The following is a 15,600-nucleotide window of genomic DNA, read 5'->3' as shown; positions in this document are numbered from 1 at the left end:
AGGATATGATAATTTATTGAAAGTATTTTCGAAGCTTCATAGGCGTTCGATGTTAATGAAACCAGCGTGAAAATGTTTTCTGATCTTCTTTTCTCTTTTCTTTTTTTTTTTTTTTTATTTCATGATAAACAGCTATTAGAAGAGACAATTAAAATTTTAATTAAAATTGCTTCGTAATAATTTAGGATAATAGGATATTCTGTCAGATAAGAAACACGTTTCGTCGTTCTTGCTATTTTCTGATAAACACAGCGGTGGTTCGTGGTCTCAGCTGTTCGAGGTTCTCCGGGCGAGCGTATCAATGCCAGCTTAACAACGGAAAACAATTTACGCTTATCCGTGGTAGAGTCCGTACTTCGCTAGTACCAACGAATTTACTCAGCTATTGAAATCCCTTCTTATAACGGATCCTTCTTGGAATTTCCTAGGTACCGGAATATGACATACGCTGATTTATGGTTGTTGTGCGACCTGAGATATTTTGTACCTGTAACCGTGGAAATGCTTTGTCTTGAAGGGATAAGACTTTCCCCCGTCGTCCTATTAATACAAGAAAATTTTACAACCGAAATATATCCAAGGAACTGACGATATTCTGAATAAGCGGTATTTACAATATGGTTCGCAATTATTTTTACACGTCTAACTCACTAGAAACATTATCAATAAACGGATTTTGACCGATTTATGTGGTAGACTTTGGTGAATTTCGAAATATAATTTTGTGTTGTTATTTCAATCCTATATATCGACGTTAAGTTTGTAATAACGAATATCCTTATTGGTGTACGATTTCTTCTTTCAGTCTCATATTCATTTGTCCTAAAATCTTAAAAATTTTCTTACAAATTGTCTCGCTAGTTTTCTTCAAATATCTTTTTTACCCGCTAACAGAAGAGCAAGAAATAAGTAGATAAAATAAAAATCCTCGGGTCAAAGCAGGATTGACAAAAGCGTGGAACCTTGAACAGTACCAGAGGTTATTTACAATTGAAGTCTACGCAGTTTTGCCATATTTTTGTCGACCTTCGACGTTGAATGCCCACCCTGCTCAAATTTTGACCTAGCCAGGCGTAGAAAGGTCGGAGTCAAGCTGCTTAGACTGCAATTGTGAATAGCTAGAAATCCGGAATTTCTGTCCGTTTCATTGTCTAGGTCTTCGTACCAAAACCACTAACAGGGTTGTTGAAGTTTCTGGTGTGAAAATTTTAGACTGTAGAAAATTTTACGGAGAAAAGTTATTCGGTGGAGACGTTAAAATTTAATTATAGACTTACTATTATTTGTGTTCGAATGATAACAGCGATTTAGGACGAATAATGCGTTTAACGAACGTTCTGTTCTGACCAAGCGGAACCTTGCAATTAGAATTGTTCAATGACACTGGTCTTAGAAAGGAAAATAGGTATTGAATGATAAAGTAAACAGAATTTAGGACAGCTGTCATAAATAAAATGACCGAGTTTTAAGATTAAAGTTAGTTCCAATGAATTGAGATATATCATACCTGTTCTCATTTCCCCAGATCTTAGAAATACGTTGGTCATACAAATGCATTATACAAATTGGTCATTTATACAAATTTATTACTCGAACAAATAGTTTACAATATGTTATTTCTTTTTTCCTTTTTCGTATACTGTCGAAACGTAATTTGGTATCGACGACGTGACGAAAATAGAGAATGGAAACTGGCCATCGATCCAAGATACCGCCGTAGGTATCATCGAATCAGTCGTGATAATCACTCGTAAACCCGAAATAAATCACCGGTGAATTATGGCTGCCGGTTCCCGAAGGAGCATTTGCATTCCAGAAAAATGTCTTAGCTGTTCCAAGGTCGAAGGTTAAGAAGGCTTGATCCAATAAGGCGGAATAAACGCAGGATGAAATAATTATCATAGATTATTCTTTGGAGCGTGTCTCCTCGAATCCTTCGCCTCGGATATCTGACAACAGGTATAAATAAAATATCAGCGATCGTCGTGCCACGTAATCTCGGCTATATCCTCGACGTCGTATGACTGTCTGTCGTCGTCGTACAGTCGAGATAGAAATCGATAACGAAGACAGAAGCGTCATTATCATAAGCACAACAGTCAGCATCGAGAAATGATTCAACAGTGTAGCAAAGAGAAAGAAAGATAGAGGGTTAGAAAGACGGGGAAAGATATAGACTAGAAAAGATAATCTATTGTTAGGTTGACTTCGACCTCAGAGGTTGTTCGTGTGAGGAGAAGGTGACGTTTTCATTGGTCTTTGATCTTTGGTATCCTGGTAACGCAGCAATGACGTCATCCGGTGATCCAAGCCCGGTCGGTTACCATCCGTTACCATCGTGCAATACCACCCTCGGGCGTGCCTTCCAGCCCCAGTGCGTTTCACCACCACGGTCATCCCCCTCCTGGAAATCCCCCTCGCAATTCCGCCCTCCAAACGGGCTCTGACCCCTGTTACGCTATCGCGTTTATAGCAGTAACGAGAGGAAGAAAGAGCAGGTTCCTAACGCGCTACGAGACGCTATATGGATTCCATCCTGCGAACCGATGGATCTTCCTTTCAACCCTTTCGCTTCCAGACTGGAAAAAAAAGACGCGAATTTCTTCACCGAGGGATTTATGGTTTTCTTTACGCGTAGATACATCGCCATCACGATTCGAATAATTGGAAGGATTTCTATATATCTGTTGCTTGCCGTTTTCACCGTTTGGACTTTGACGACGAGGTACTCAGACGAGCGATTTCGATACGACGTTCAAACGATTTTGATTTCCTTCCTGGCTTTATCGACTGCAATTGCTTATTCTTGTTTTCGATATTGCAAATGGCGATCTATTATATTAGGTTGCCCGAAAAGTGTCTTTCTTTTACAGACACGTCTTTTACAACGACGTATCTTTATACAAACATGAAACCTAATCCGTCGAAGGTTGTAATCTTTATTTTGATAGAACAAAATGGATCATTCGATAAAATAATATAAAAGGGAAAATGTTGTGCGTCCATTATTTCCTTATAAAACGAAAGAAACTTTTCGGACGACCTAATATTTCTGTGTCTTTCTCATAGTAGAGTTATTTTGATTTTTTCTTTCTTACGTACATCATTCAAGTCGTCTACCTTCTGCTGCCATGATAATTTAACAGCGGATATCTATCCAATAGATATATCACAAAATATATCTCTTTGGGCGTACAGATTTTTGCGTAGAAAATTTATCGATGTCTATCTGGTATTCGATTAGTAGTATAAAAAGTATGAATCTGATATAAAGGAACGTAAAATACCTTTTAACGTATCGACAAACTAGCGTATAAAACCAGCCAGCAGTTTGGTTCGTATATGGTACAGAATATAGAACTCGAGGATTTTTAGTTAACTGGTTTAATGTGGAAGCAACAGGCACGCTTTTGTGTATTCTCTTTGACGAGTACTCGTCAAACTCGAATATGAAACTAGATTGATCCAGCGGTAGCCCTTTTAAATACACACAAAGATTAAAACGTGTAAGGGTTTCGAAACGCGATACCACAGGTTTTGCCATTTGTACTAGAAGAAAGGAAAGTTGCCTTTCGTTTCGCTGAAATATGTTCAGCACGCGACTTGCTCAAAATATTTCGTGAAACTTAATTATTTAATCATCGAGATTGTTAAGCGGCGATGTAGAGAAAACATCGCGGTCTCGCGAGGTGTATGATAATACGCGATACAACAATTTGGTGCACGGTTCTCCAATTCCGAAAACGATACTCCGGTGCATTGGAAACGTCGGCTTTGTACTTGGTGTAACGGGGACAAAGAAAGGATGAATTAAACATAACTTGGTACAACCGATCGGATGGTCATACTTTATACGTTACTAACCACGCGACCATATGACAATACATCTGCTTGGTTTTTATTTTAGCACAAGGTGTTTTCTTGACTCGAGGCACGGTCGCAAGAGAAGTATCGCGTCAATTTTGAAAAAATTATCGATAAGCGAAATTCTTTTAAACTACACGAGCTTGTCGAGGTCCAGCGTTGCCTTATGCCGACCGAGAGAGTCCGAATGTCCAATTGTGGTAACAGCTGGGGTGATTTAATCGAGGATTATGTTGATTTAACTGATTCAATAAAATCGAAAGGACGGAAAAGAAGATTAACAAGTGTATAGAAGTTATTTAAAGAGAAATTGATGGCTGTTTCTGTTTATCTCGTGATCTTTCAATGCGTTTAACGCATCTTGACGTATTTAATTCTCTAATTTCTTGCCAACTACGGCTGTTAAAGTTCGGAAAATCGCGCAATTAACAAGCTCTAGATGGACGTACGTCGTTCGAATAGTACAAACGATACCCGTTACTTAGTTTCTGAACTGGTAAATTCGGAAGATTTCAACGATCCGTCACGCGGTATCTAAACCAACTTTCTCGCGACGTTATTATCGTGGAAATTTTCCCACCTGCGTTTCTTACTTTGGTCTTACTGTACGAATCGCCTATACGTATCTAGTGTATACGCGATGATCGATCATGTATTGGTCGGATGCTGTCAAGGTGACACAGCGAATAATCGCGCTGTCCACGAAGCCTCGAGCGACCGTCCGGTGATTCGAAAGCATCTCGGTGATGACGGATTTGGGAAGCCACTCGAATTCTCCGGAGACTTGGACAGACAAAGTTGGCAGGTTTTGGCAGGCAAGCAGGCACAGGCAAGCAGCGCAGGCAAAGAGAGGGTGGCTTGGACTTTGGATCGGATGGCGGGTATTGATCCTAGCGAACCTAGCAGCGGGGTGGCCGGGACCCCGCCTCAAGGATGAAGGGTGTCTCCCCTTCTCTCTTTCCCTTTCGCTCGAGCCTCACAGTCACACCGGTGTTAAAGCGAGACGAAGATAGGAAGAACCACGCGAGTGGGATGGTTGCCCCTTAAGAGAGAGGGGTGAACCACCTAGAATGCGTCCGTGTACCAAAGATACCATGCCTTAGGTCGGCGTAATAAGCGGACGAAGTGGTTGGAAAACGAGCCGAGAGGCAACCTGCAGAAACGATGAAAAATCTTGAGAAGCCAGGTGAGCCCACCAAAGCTTGCTTTCCACCGTTTCCGGCTAAATATGTAATATACCACGTTACACCGCGCCACACCACCGCGTGCTTTCTTTTCTCGCTGCTTTCCCTCTGGCTCTTTCTACGCTCGTTGGTGAACCGCCGACGACGCTTCTGCCTCGCCACGCGGTCAACGTAAATTTCACTCTCCCGCCTGGTTTGCTTCGTGCTGCTGAAACCACGCGTACGTAAGGAATGCAAGTTAACGCGTGGCTACCAACCACGTTCGATTTAACTCTGTCACAGAACCAATAAGAATTTTTCTTCATTTGGACGCGCAGCCTTTTATCAACGATAAGCTGGTCACCGTGGATCATATCGTATCAACCGATCATGTCGTGATATTTTTCTATGGTAACGTACAGATATATTTTCTTGCGTGCAAATGCTTTGACCAATGAGTCACTATACCGGTATACCTCCTTGGTTGATTCGTCCGTGTTTGTTTTCCCGATTGCTTGACCGCTGGCAAACAATTTGTTCGTTTGAAAATATGTTGATTACTAATCATTGGAAACAATATTATCACACAGATATAAATAGAGTTTATTTACGTCTTATTAAACATGTACACGTTAAGAATATAGGTTCTCGGTGTACGTGTGTTTCGTATTATTGTGAAAATAGAAGCCTTATATTTACGAATTTTAAAGTAACGTTGTCAAACATAGGATAGAAAGATAGTAGGAAACTGATCGCTGGTACCCATCTCAGCCGCCCTCGGGCAGAAACTTTTCGATCCTCTGCGTACACGGTGAATGCGTCGGAATACGCATGCTCCGGTGTTCGTACTAACAGACTCATGTTCGAAGATGGGTTGGCACCAGTCACATCAAGTTCCGATTACGGTTTCTGGCGACATTGTATACATTCTCACAGTCGTGCAATTATTGCCGCCGTTATGACGGCGACGTCCATGTTCTAGCAATTTCAAGTTAAGTTCGATCAATGGGAATTTTAATAGAAACGTTCACCAAAATTCCTTGACATTTTGTTCTGTCGTTATTTGAAATCGAAATGTTAATCAATACATCGTACGCGACAATTTGCATTAACGTTTTCCAATTAAAAATCAAAAGCTTTGATAGAATTGAGATGTAGGAACTGGTCTCGATAGAAATAAAAAAATTTAGAAGTTTATTAGCAATTCGTTTGCGTATAAATGATTATCCTATCAATGTTTGTTTTAATGGTTTTGTATCGCATAACACGATGATAGAAATGGTTTTGACGCGTAAACGTGCCGATACGAGAACGCAATCGCGGCTAGACAAGCAGAGAACAACGACGAAGGTTACAAAGCGACGACGTTGTACAACGTGGCCTATCGCGGAATACTTCCGTTTCTAGGAGATAACGGTGGGACAGATTAAAAGAAAAGGCGGTTAAAATCGCGTAGCTCGATTGTGGGCAACCCACGGCCACACGGGTCCTCCTTCATCCCACGAAGAGGATTTTTCGACCTGTAGCAGCCAAGTTGCTGTGTAAAACGGCGAAAGGGAGTCGCAGCTGCGCATCCTTCTTGGTCGTTCTCCAGGCGGTCGTGTCTGGTGGCCCCAAGTTGGAGACGCCTCGGCTTATTTCCCTCCTGTGCCAGCTGTGCGGAGCGCCCGCACACAGCCTGCCCTGCTAAGACCATCCACGCAACAAAGATGAACAAGGACGAGGACAGACTTACTGGCTTCTAATATTGGACGAAGAAAGAAAGAACGATCGTTCTAGCCGACCAACGGAGGAAGAAGCGAAAACGTGCTCTAGTAGCCGCGTTGGAGAGTGAGACGAGCGGCTGCGCATCGTCATGGAAAGAAGCGAGACGCGCAACGTTCTCTCTCCCTCCCTCTCTCTCTCTCTCCCTCTTTCCCTCTCTTTCTCTCTCTCTTCCTCTTCACATTGGACCAAGAAAGAAGAGTCTTGGGTCAACAAGGAAGAAAGAGAAAGGTTACCCTCGATCGTTTGATGGTGGGGTCAGGTTGCTACGGAGGTACGGAGGGAAGAGCGAGACCACCGGAAATCGGTCTGTCCTTATTTGAGAGGCCGCGTGAACCACACCGAAGTCTGGGCTTTCGTGCCTGCTTCTCTTTTCGATGGCTTCTCTTTGGCTCCACGCGGTCAAAAGAGTGAACGCACTGGTCACGCATCCAGACAAAAACTCTCCAGAGAACCACGCCATGAAGATGTTTCTGTTAGAACACGGTTCTGGTACCAGGACGTAGTCGGTTTCCGCAGAAGCGTTCCGAGAAAATCGTTGAGCCGCTGCCGAGAAGGAGAAGGAACGATTGGAAACGTGGGGGAGATACCTCGACGCGTTCGTCGCACTGGTTATACGATATCGCATAAGGGGAAAGATCCTCGTCGAGAATCGATGGGAAGCTGTTGCGTTGCAGGAGAACGTTTGTCTTGGAACTAGAGCGTCTACATCGAGCCTCGTCGAAGACCTTCTGTTATTGATGACAATACGGCAGATTATTTTTACTGCGCGCTAAAGATAACAACGAATAACTCTGATTTCTCCATCATCGTCTGGTTCGAGTCGATAAGTTCAAAAATTCCAATTCGTTAATTCCGGGTGAAAGCAAGGGTTTACATGCAGCGAAAAGAAACGTTAACGTGACAGAAAAACCACGCATCGATGCGAACTCGCGATAATGACCATGAAATAGATCTGTACTTGTTCCTCATTCAACGAAGAAAATCTGTTTGACGTGTTCAGAACGAACTACATCTATAGCGATATAAGTGGATGCCATTAATCCCACTAATACACGGAAGAACATACGTTATCTGGTACGCGTCTTGATTATCGAACCAAAATGACCGATGTGGTGAACCTAGTATCGCTGAGATTGTTAATTTGTTTCTCTCGCCCTTGAGAATCCTCCTCAGACCAGTTCCTTATCAGCGATGATATACATATTGAAAATCTAGATTCTACGCGTATGTGCAACCTTGCAAGCTTCTTTCAATCGATCCATTTAGGTTAATCGATCGGTGATTATTAAATAACTTATAAGTAACTGAGACGCGCCTCTTTTTTCCATACAATAAATTTGTTTCGCATTCTTTCGGAATGTCGATTTAGTAGGAGGATTGTTTCGTTATTGTATAAATTATTTGACATCTTAAGTTCTTTTTTTATTAAAACCTAACATCATCTATGATTAAACTTAGCTTCGTTTGAAACCGGATCGGGATAGAGCTTTCTAAAAGTCATAAAAAAACATCCCTTATCATATAAAAATGCCTAAATATCCAGTAGAGCGAAAGCTTCTTTTTATATGTGTATTAATAATTTGCTGAAAAATCAATTTTTTCGATTTTACGCGTCAACGTAGGAACCGAGTCGTTCCATTTTATTCGTGGCTACAGCCACGTTCTAAGTAATATCTAGAAGCGTTGGAAGCATTTAAGGTGTTGCAGGGGCGAGGGATGTCGTGTGCCAACATCCCCGGTGATTCCTCGCTCAATGCCAGATCTCCTCCCCTTTTTGCTTGCTTTTTTCTCGAAGCAAGAGGCTGACCCTCCAGCATCACGATCTTCTTGAACAAATACAGAAATGTCCCAGAATCGTTGCTGCAACGCTTTCCTCCAACTTCGTTCTTCGACCGCGTTTCCTTTTTTGTCATCGGCCGCTCGAACAATTAAAATCGATTCGGATGATTTGATAGAGGACGTCGATCCTGGGTCGGTCGGTTCATGGAATTTTCTTGTATCCACACAATTAACCGGACTTATTGATCGTGCAGTTTCGGTTCGGTTGCGATCGAACGGGGTCAAGTTCTCCTTCCTTTGTGCCACATAAGATGCCATGAGAACCTGATTAGCAGCAATAGGAGAGGAATACTACTGTATTCTCAGATACGCGATAGAATCCCGTCGAAATATCGATACAATGTGCGTAAAATGAAACAATATAGGCAAGGTTCGCCAGCATTGATTAGAACATCAATCTGGAATTAAAAAGTATTCACAATCTGAATATACCGGCTTTGAAATTGCGTGTTAGCGATTCACGATTTTTCGTTGCAAACGAATTACAAATTAATAAAGAAACTTCTGTATTCTTAGTCTCTTTCTATATTTCAAGTTTCGGCTACATCTGGTTATGGGAAATTGAACGCTACGATACACAGCAGAGCTACGAAACTGTGCTTTCCACCTTGTTCGTCAAGGTGTTAAATCTATCGAATTCTTTTCTTTGCAGGAATTTGACCAATTTCTATTCGCTTTGGGCTTAAACTCGCGTCGTTTTTACTTGAACTGATTTTACCTGCTATGGTAAAATTAAAAATAGGTATACAGATGTATGTACTGTATTTTCTCTGCGCTATTTAAAGGCGTAATATATTTAGACGAAATGGTCTTACCAGAGGAATGTTCATTCATCGATAAGAAACTTTCTACGAATGCTATAGTCTCTAGATAGTTGAATCGAATAATTAAAGGCTCAACTTTATCAACCGTTCACGTTTCTGAAAAAGTGTACTATTCGAAGATAAATGAACGTACTCGGAATACGTTCGTACGTGCACTGACGTATTAGAAGAAGCGATTACACATTCGGAGAGTTCGATCGAAGATTCCATCGCGAGTGCTCTTTACCGTAATCGAACTCCTCGCTTCGATTATTTTTAGAAGGCCTCCTGTAGGACTCTGCGTCCCATCCGAGTCCTTTCGTAACGGAATGAAACGAAACGGAATTTTCCATGGTGATCCGAAGCAAGATTCTACAATAGGAAGCGTCCGCTATACGAAAGCGGAGGACATATTTCTTCCTTCCGATGATGACGGAGTTCTTCCGAGACTAAATTCGAGTCGACGAAGCACAAAGGCAAAATCTGATTCTCTTTAACGCTTAACGCGTGTTTGCCCAGTATTGGACAATAGTCGTCGTCGGGTTCAGCATGCTGTCGCAGACAAAGCGAACGCGAACCATTCGTGGAGATGAAGAGAAAAAGAGTACGCGTAACCTAACGCCCCTGTGAGGACCAGGTCGAGGAAGCGCATCGTGGCTGAAGGAGAAGGGTCGCAAAGCGCACGAGAAGGACGGCGAGGAGAGAGAGGAGATCGGTAGCGGTTGGTTATACCGGATAACAGAGACGAGGAGGACCGCGTGGTTCGAGGGGTAGCGAACCCCTGAAGGACCCTAGCCGGTAGCGGTGACCTCCTCCCTCTTTTTCCCTGTCTCCCTGGTCTCTCTTCCTTCCAACCCTGTCCCCCCTCCACGATACTCGTCATCCCTGCCGCGACGGCATCGGAGCACGATCATTGGTTCACCGGTTTCACGCAGACACGAGGAGGCACACGCAGCTGCCACTGGCTGTCTCTTGTTCTACGGCCGGACCCGATCGGCCAGTCTGAAGGAGAAGCAGCGCGCGTTCAGTAGTTAGCAAGGTGCCTGTCAGAAATACTCAGTGCTTCATTACGATCGTGTGTTACGATTAGATCGATAGTTGTATTTATTTTTCAAAGTGTCACTATCCTCGTGGAAGTTAGAACAGTCTGCCGTTAGAACAGTTTCCGTTCTTCCGTTCTTCAGTCAGTTACAGAGGAAGACGCGACGGTAGCAGCAACGATTGCCCCTTGGTGTTCTCTCGTGACTACCACGAGTCGTATATACTGACAAGTTCGGTGATTTTCGTGCTCTCTCGTCGACGATCGTCGTTCAGCCACCGTCATCCGTCGCCATCTTGACGATCCGCCCACCAATCAACGTCACGATCAAACAGCGCTGATCGTCACGAACGGAGAAAGGTACGCGAGGCGACACCTTCCGCCGACAACGCGGACCCGTCTCTCGCACGTGTTGCGGAAAAAGACGTATGCGGTACACACGCGTTTCCCCGATCGTCGTCGTCGTGTTGCTGTTGCTCTTTCTTCAATTTACAACTCCCACCCTCGTGCGGTGGACGGTCGATTTATAGGAGGCGCGCGACCGCGTGTGCGTGTGACGTTTTGAATTCGAGTCGTGAGGAAGTGGAGGCGTCTGCTCGAAGGCCTACGCACACATCGTTTTTTGGTACTCTACCGTTCGTATTCCCTTTCCCCCTCCAGCCTCCTCGTTGTCTACTCTTCTCTTTCGCTCTTTGATCTTCGGTCCCCTTCTACGTCGCTAGCCACAGTTCGCAGGGCGTCGCACGCAGGGCGGCACCGATGCCCTTTCGACCTCCCGCGGTCATCCAGAGTACGCAAGAGTGCTTCCGTCGCGTGACTGTCTCGCTCTTGTTTCTCACGTTCTACGATATCACGTCGGTAGTGATACGTTTACGTTTTAAGATTTTCCGCCTGCCACGATCGTCCTTTAGGAAAGAGACGATTCTTCCTTTATCGGGCCACACACGCGCAGTGTCTTAAAAAAAAAAGGAACATCCAAAGGATCCAACAGAAGACGATCGAACAATTTGAACGTCGAACATTTCCATGTTTGCAGCGTTTGTCAGTGTCGTGTGGATCCATGCACACCCACGTGCGTCTGTTTTGAGTATCGAAGTGTCACCGATTCCTGGCAAAGCAGCTCAGCCGGCAAAACGCATCTAGTCACGCGTTCGTTACCAAAGTAAACGAAGTTCACGCCGTTAACGACGCTTCGTCGATTAACTGTCGGAACAATTTCAAGAATCGTTCACCAGGAAGAAGAGGATTGAATCGCATCTGTTCGCAACGGAAGACTCTGGTTACCGACGCGTACATCGATCGCCAGAAACAAAGGATCGCTGCAAAACGCCCACTTACGCTCTAAAGTGAAAGAATAGTACTTGGTGTTGTTTCGTGAGTTATGAGAGCAACGTTAGTATTCTGGAAATCATGACATTGTGAAGATGGATGTTGGACGACGATAGAATTTCCAACCTTATCATCGAGGATGTCGTAGAGAGGTGTTATCGCGTGTTAATTGAGTGTGCGTGAAACATTGTGTGTGCGTTAACCATTTTATACGAAGGAGACAACGGATTAAGAGGTTACGATGCCGCAGTGCGCCGTGGCTACGTGCCGCAACAGTCATCGTCAAACCCGCGGTCGTTGTATCCGCTACCATCGATTCCCCCAGATACCGGAAGTACGCTCGCGATGGGTGCGCGCGTGCGGTCGCGTGCCCCTCTCGAACGGCGAGATACCGTTCAACATACAAACTGCGCGTATATGCTCCCTCCACTTCACCAATGAGTCCTATGAGAAGGATATGGAGCACCTTGTACTTGGTCTTCCTGCGCGCAGCAGGCTGCGTCGTGGTGCCGTACCGACGATCGGCGTGCCGGTGAGCGTGCAGCCGATCACCAAGATGCTGGTCGAGGACGCGAAGCGCTCCCTCCTCAAGGTCACCCATGCTAAAATGCTAACCGGCCACAAAGTGATCTGCAAGAACGATATGCCTGACAGTAAGCAGCCGCACCATCAGCCGGCCACGGAAAGGCGGCAGCAGCAGCAGCAGCACCACCACCAACACCAACAACGTGCCAAGAGTGGCAATCAAGTGAACCAAGAGCAAAAGATGGCGGGCATCGACGTACTGCTCGCCCTCGGACTCAAACCCGCACCACGGTGAGTCGTTTTCACTCGGTCCCAACGATTACGTTCTCGATAAGGAATTCGAGGACGAATCTAGTACCGGAAGTGATAAGGCATTCTAGTTTCTTATATTGTTTATATATCTTCATGTCTCTTCGATTATTCTTCCTTATTTATATGTAACGAATTGTTATCATTTCGTATCGTCTGTATATTCTTCGTTCCATTGTTGAAATCGTACATAAGATTTCGTGTTACCATGTTTCTGGCTTTTTATTTAACGAAAGCAGAAACGTCGTTGTTTAAATGAAATAGTTAATCAATCGAGGTTAATAAAGATTAGCTTGCTAGCTAAAAGAGGAAACATTGGTGATTACGACGTTTAGTAAGAGCGCGGCAACCAAGAAGACCTTCGGTGCGACCTCTGGTAGGAACGACGGCGCATTGATCCACAATCACGGATCACTCGTAAGTCTCGCTGTTTTCTCTCGGTCTATGAGGGCTACAGAAACTATAGTACATATCACGAAGAAACTCGATGGTTCAGGTTTCCACTTCGAGTTTCTTCTTCGGGTCTTTAATTTCAAGGTCACGCTTCAAGGTCATGCATTCGACTTTTTAACAGGATAGGAACAATCGTATTAAATTCGAAAACGATATTACGTTTCCTTTGACGTTACGATAATTTTTTTCCATGGCAGCACGCGTAGATATAAATTTTATTTCGATTCGCAACGATAAAATTCAAGTTAACGGTGCATGATACGCGCGAAGATAGTTACATAATTTTTTACGTGCACAAAATAGCTATTACATGATTACAGTTAGGAAGGTCTCGTTAATTTTTCTGCGGTAACGTGATTCAGTTGCAAGCCTGTTACTGCTGGAATGAGAATACGAATCATGGAAATTACTCGAGATCGAATTTGTGTCGAAGTAATCCATCTACCAAAAGACAATTGCAAAGCTAAGATCATTACGATATTTTTAATTTCACCAGTTTCATAATCGAACAACGAAGAATTTTTAATCTGTCTAAAATATATAAAACAAACAAGAATCGATGCCGTTAAGAAGAAGCTCGTAATTACGAGTAAGATTCGTTATCTGTTTGTGAGCATGAACGTAAGAGTACATTGTAAGTAATGACGTATACTGAGCTGAGTAGCAAAATATGCGTAGGTAAGCGAGACACGAGCTGGAGAACGCGTCAGAAAACGGATGTTGGACGTCTTTCTACATGGTCTCCACTAGTCCGTGTTGACCAATGAAACTCTACGTCTTTATCTTTTTCCCTGACGCATGTGCAGATAATGCAGATAATTCTTCAACATCTGTCTTCGTTTTAAGCTCTTCTTGAACGTCTTACCCCTTCCAGTTCGATCACATTTTTGCACCTTTGATCCTTTTTACCTCTCTGTTTTCGTTACATTGTATTCGACCGGTTGATAAAAATGCTTTTGTTTTTACAAACAGATAATGCGTATCTGCTTAAATTTCATTTTACGGGCATTCGTTATTTTCTTTTAATATCTTCGTCTTCACCGAGAAGATAAAAATCACACGAAATGCATTTTTTTTTGCTTGGTTTTAACGGATTCTCGTTGCCTCTTTTAAGCAGGTAGATGTAGTAGTTAATCTAAAAGTCGAAGAACGCGCAAGAGCGTTCCGATCTGAAAAACAAGGCAACGATCGGAGTGTTATCGATACTGAGAATCGTTATCGCTTCGGTCGTGATCCAAAATAACGATACGTGGAAATACTTTGTTGGTTTCTCGTAGACTCGTAGAACGTTTTCTACGGCACCTTACCTTCAACCTTGTCGCGTCCAGTGTATATTTATTCGCAAATCTGATATCACCAAGGACATTCATTTTCTCCTCCTTAATGTCAGCTTACTTCTTTCGTTCCAGCACAGTCTAATTAGGTAATTAATTTGCTAATTCCTCTGCAACTTCATAAACAATTATATAAAGCAGATATATCGGTTAAGAATAAATGTTTTACAGAATTCATTAAAATGCTAAAGCAAGAAGCGATTCGTACTGTACGTAACTGTGCGTTGTTTTTTACAAATTCTATCGAGTTTCGATATTGAGCAAGGAATCTGCCATAAAAATTTCATAATTTTATGATTGACATAAACTACGAGTGGCATCGATGCGGGCAGTCGATGTACACACAGGGTGGCGAAAAGTATCGGCGTCGTTCGCAGGACGACCCGCTGAAATTGCACATGTTACACTGTCGAAAATCGGTCGACTGGAAAGAACGAGAAAACGATCGGCGACGACCCAACCATCTTTGGTGCACAAACAGTCGACCAGGGTCGTCTCCGCGACGGCGGTTTGACCTACGAGCGACCTCGGGCCGAGAATCGACCGTCCTCCTTTCGTCATTCCACCTCGTGATATATCGTCGTTTCTCGTAGAACGCCGCGTGATCTTATGTGGAAAAGGCGCAGAACCGGGCAGAGTTTCACGGCTATCTTCGTCGGTTCGTCCACGAATCCTTGAGCGTGCAAGGTTCCCCCGAAGAACCATTTGCATCATGGTCGTCCAATGAAACACGTGACTGGTTTTGGGAATTCCAACGCGGGCGAAACGATTTTTATTACCGTTCATCCTCTTAAATTAAATACCGGGATCGAGTACTGCATTTTGCAATTTCAACCGACCAAAACGCTAATGGTCCGCCGATCGTTATCTCTTCTCGGATATTTTCGAAGACGTGCTCGCCTTATTATCGTTCGAAAGTGGTGACGTTTTAATTTCGTTATTGGATAACGCGCCATGTTTCCCGCACGCTCGCGCCGCGTTTCAATCATTTCTTTCAGCCTCTACAGTGAGGCCATGTTTTTCTCTTGACGATGGAATTTGAGGAATCGATCATTTTTTATTAAATTAACTTAATCTTTACACCTAATAGTGAAATGTCGCAATTTCATACAATGTCGCCGAGTATTTCGAAAACTCGACGATCAACAATCGTAATCTGTCTCTCGTTTTATCGC

At 43.5% G+C, this 15,600-nt stretch overlaps 1 protein-coding gene across 7 annotated transcripts in view; it reads left to right on the top strand.

Annotated features, from left to right (window-relative positions):
* The window catches only part of LOC126916707 (uncharacterized), a 35,168-nt gene that overhangs the window by 6,690 nt on the left and 12,878 nt on the right, over positions 1–15,600 (top strand). Inside the window, exon 1 of one of the 7 annotated variants that reach the window (XM_050722769.1) lies at positions 10,398–12,620. The exons of the other annotated variants lie outside the window; for them this stretch is intronic. Coding sequence (XP_050578726.1) covers positions 12,046–12,620 — 575 coding nt within the window. The 5' untranslated portion in view covers positions 10,398–12,045. Of the gene's footprint in view, positions 1–10,397; positions 12,621–15,600 lie in introns of those variants that run through there. 7 annotated transcript variants of the gene reach the window in all.

This window comes from Bombus affinis, chromosome 5 (assembly GCF_024516045.1).
Source record: "Bombus affinis isolate iyBomAffi1 chromosome 5, iyBomAffi1.2, whole genome shotgun sequence".
Taxonomy (NCBI): Eukaryota; Metazoa; Arthropoda; class Insecta; order Hymenoptera; family Apidae; genus Bombus; species Bombus affinis.
The sequence above is the reverse complement of the archived record's forward strand: the minus strand, read 5'-3'. Positions and strand labels throughout refer to the sequence as shown.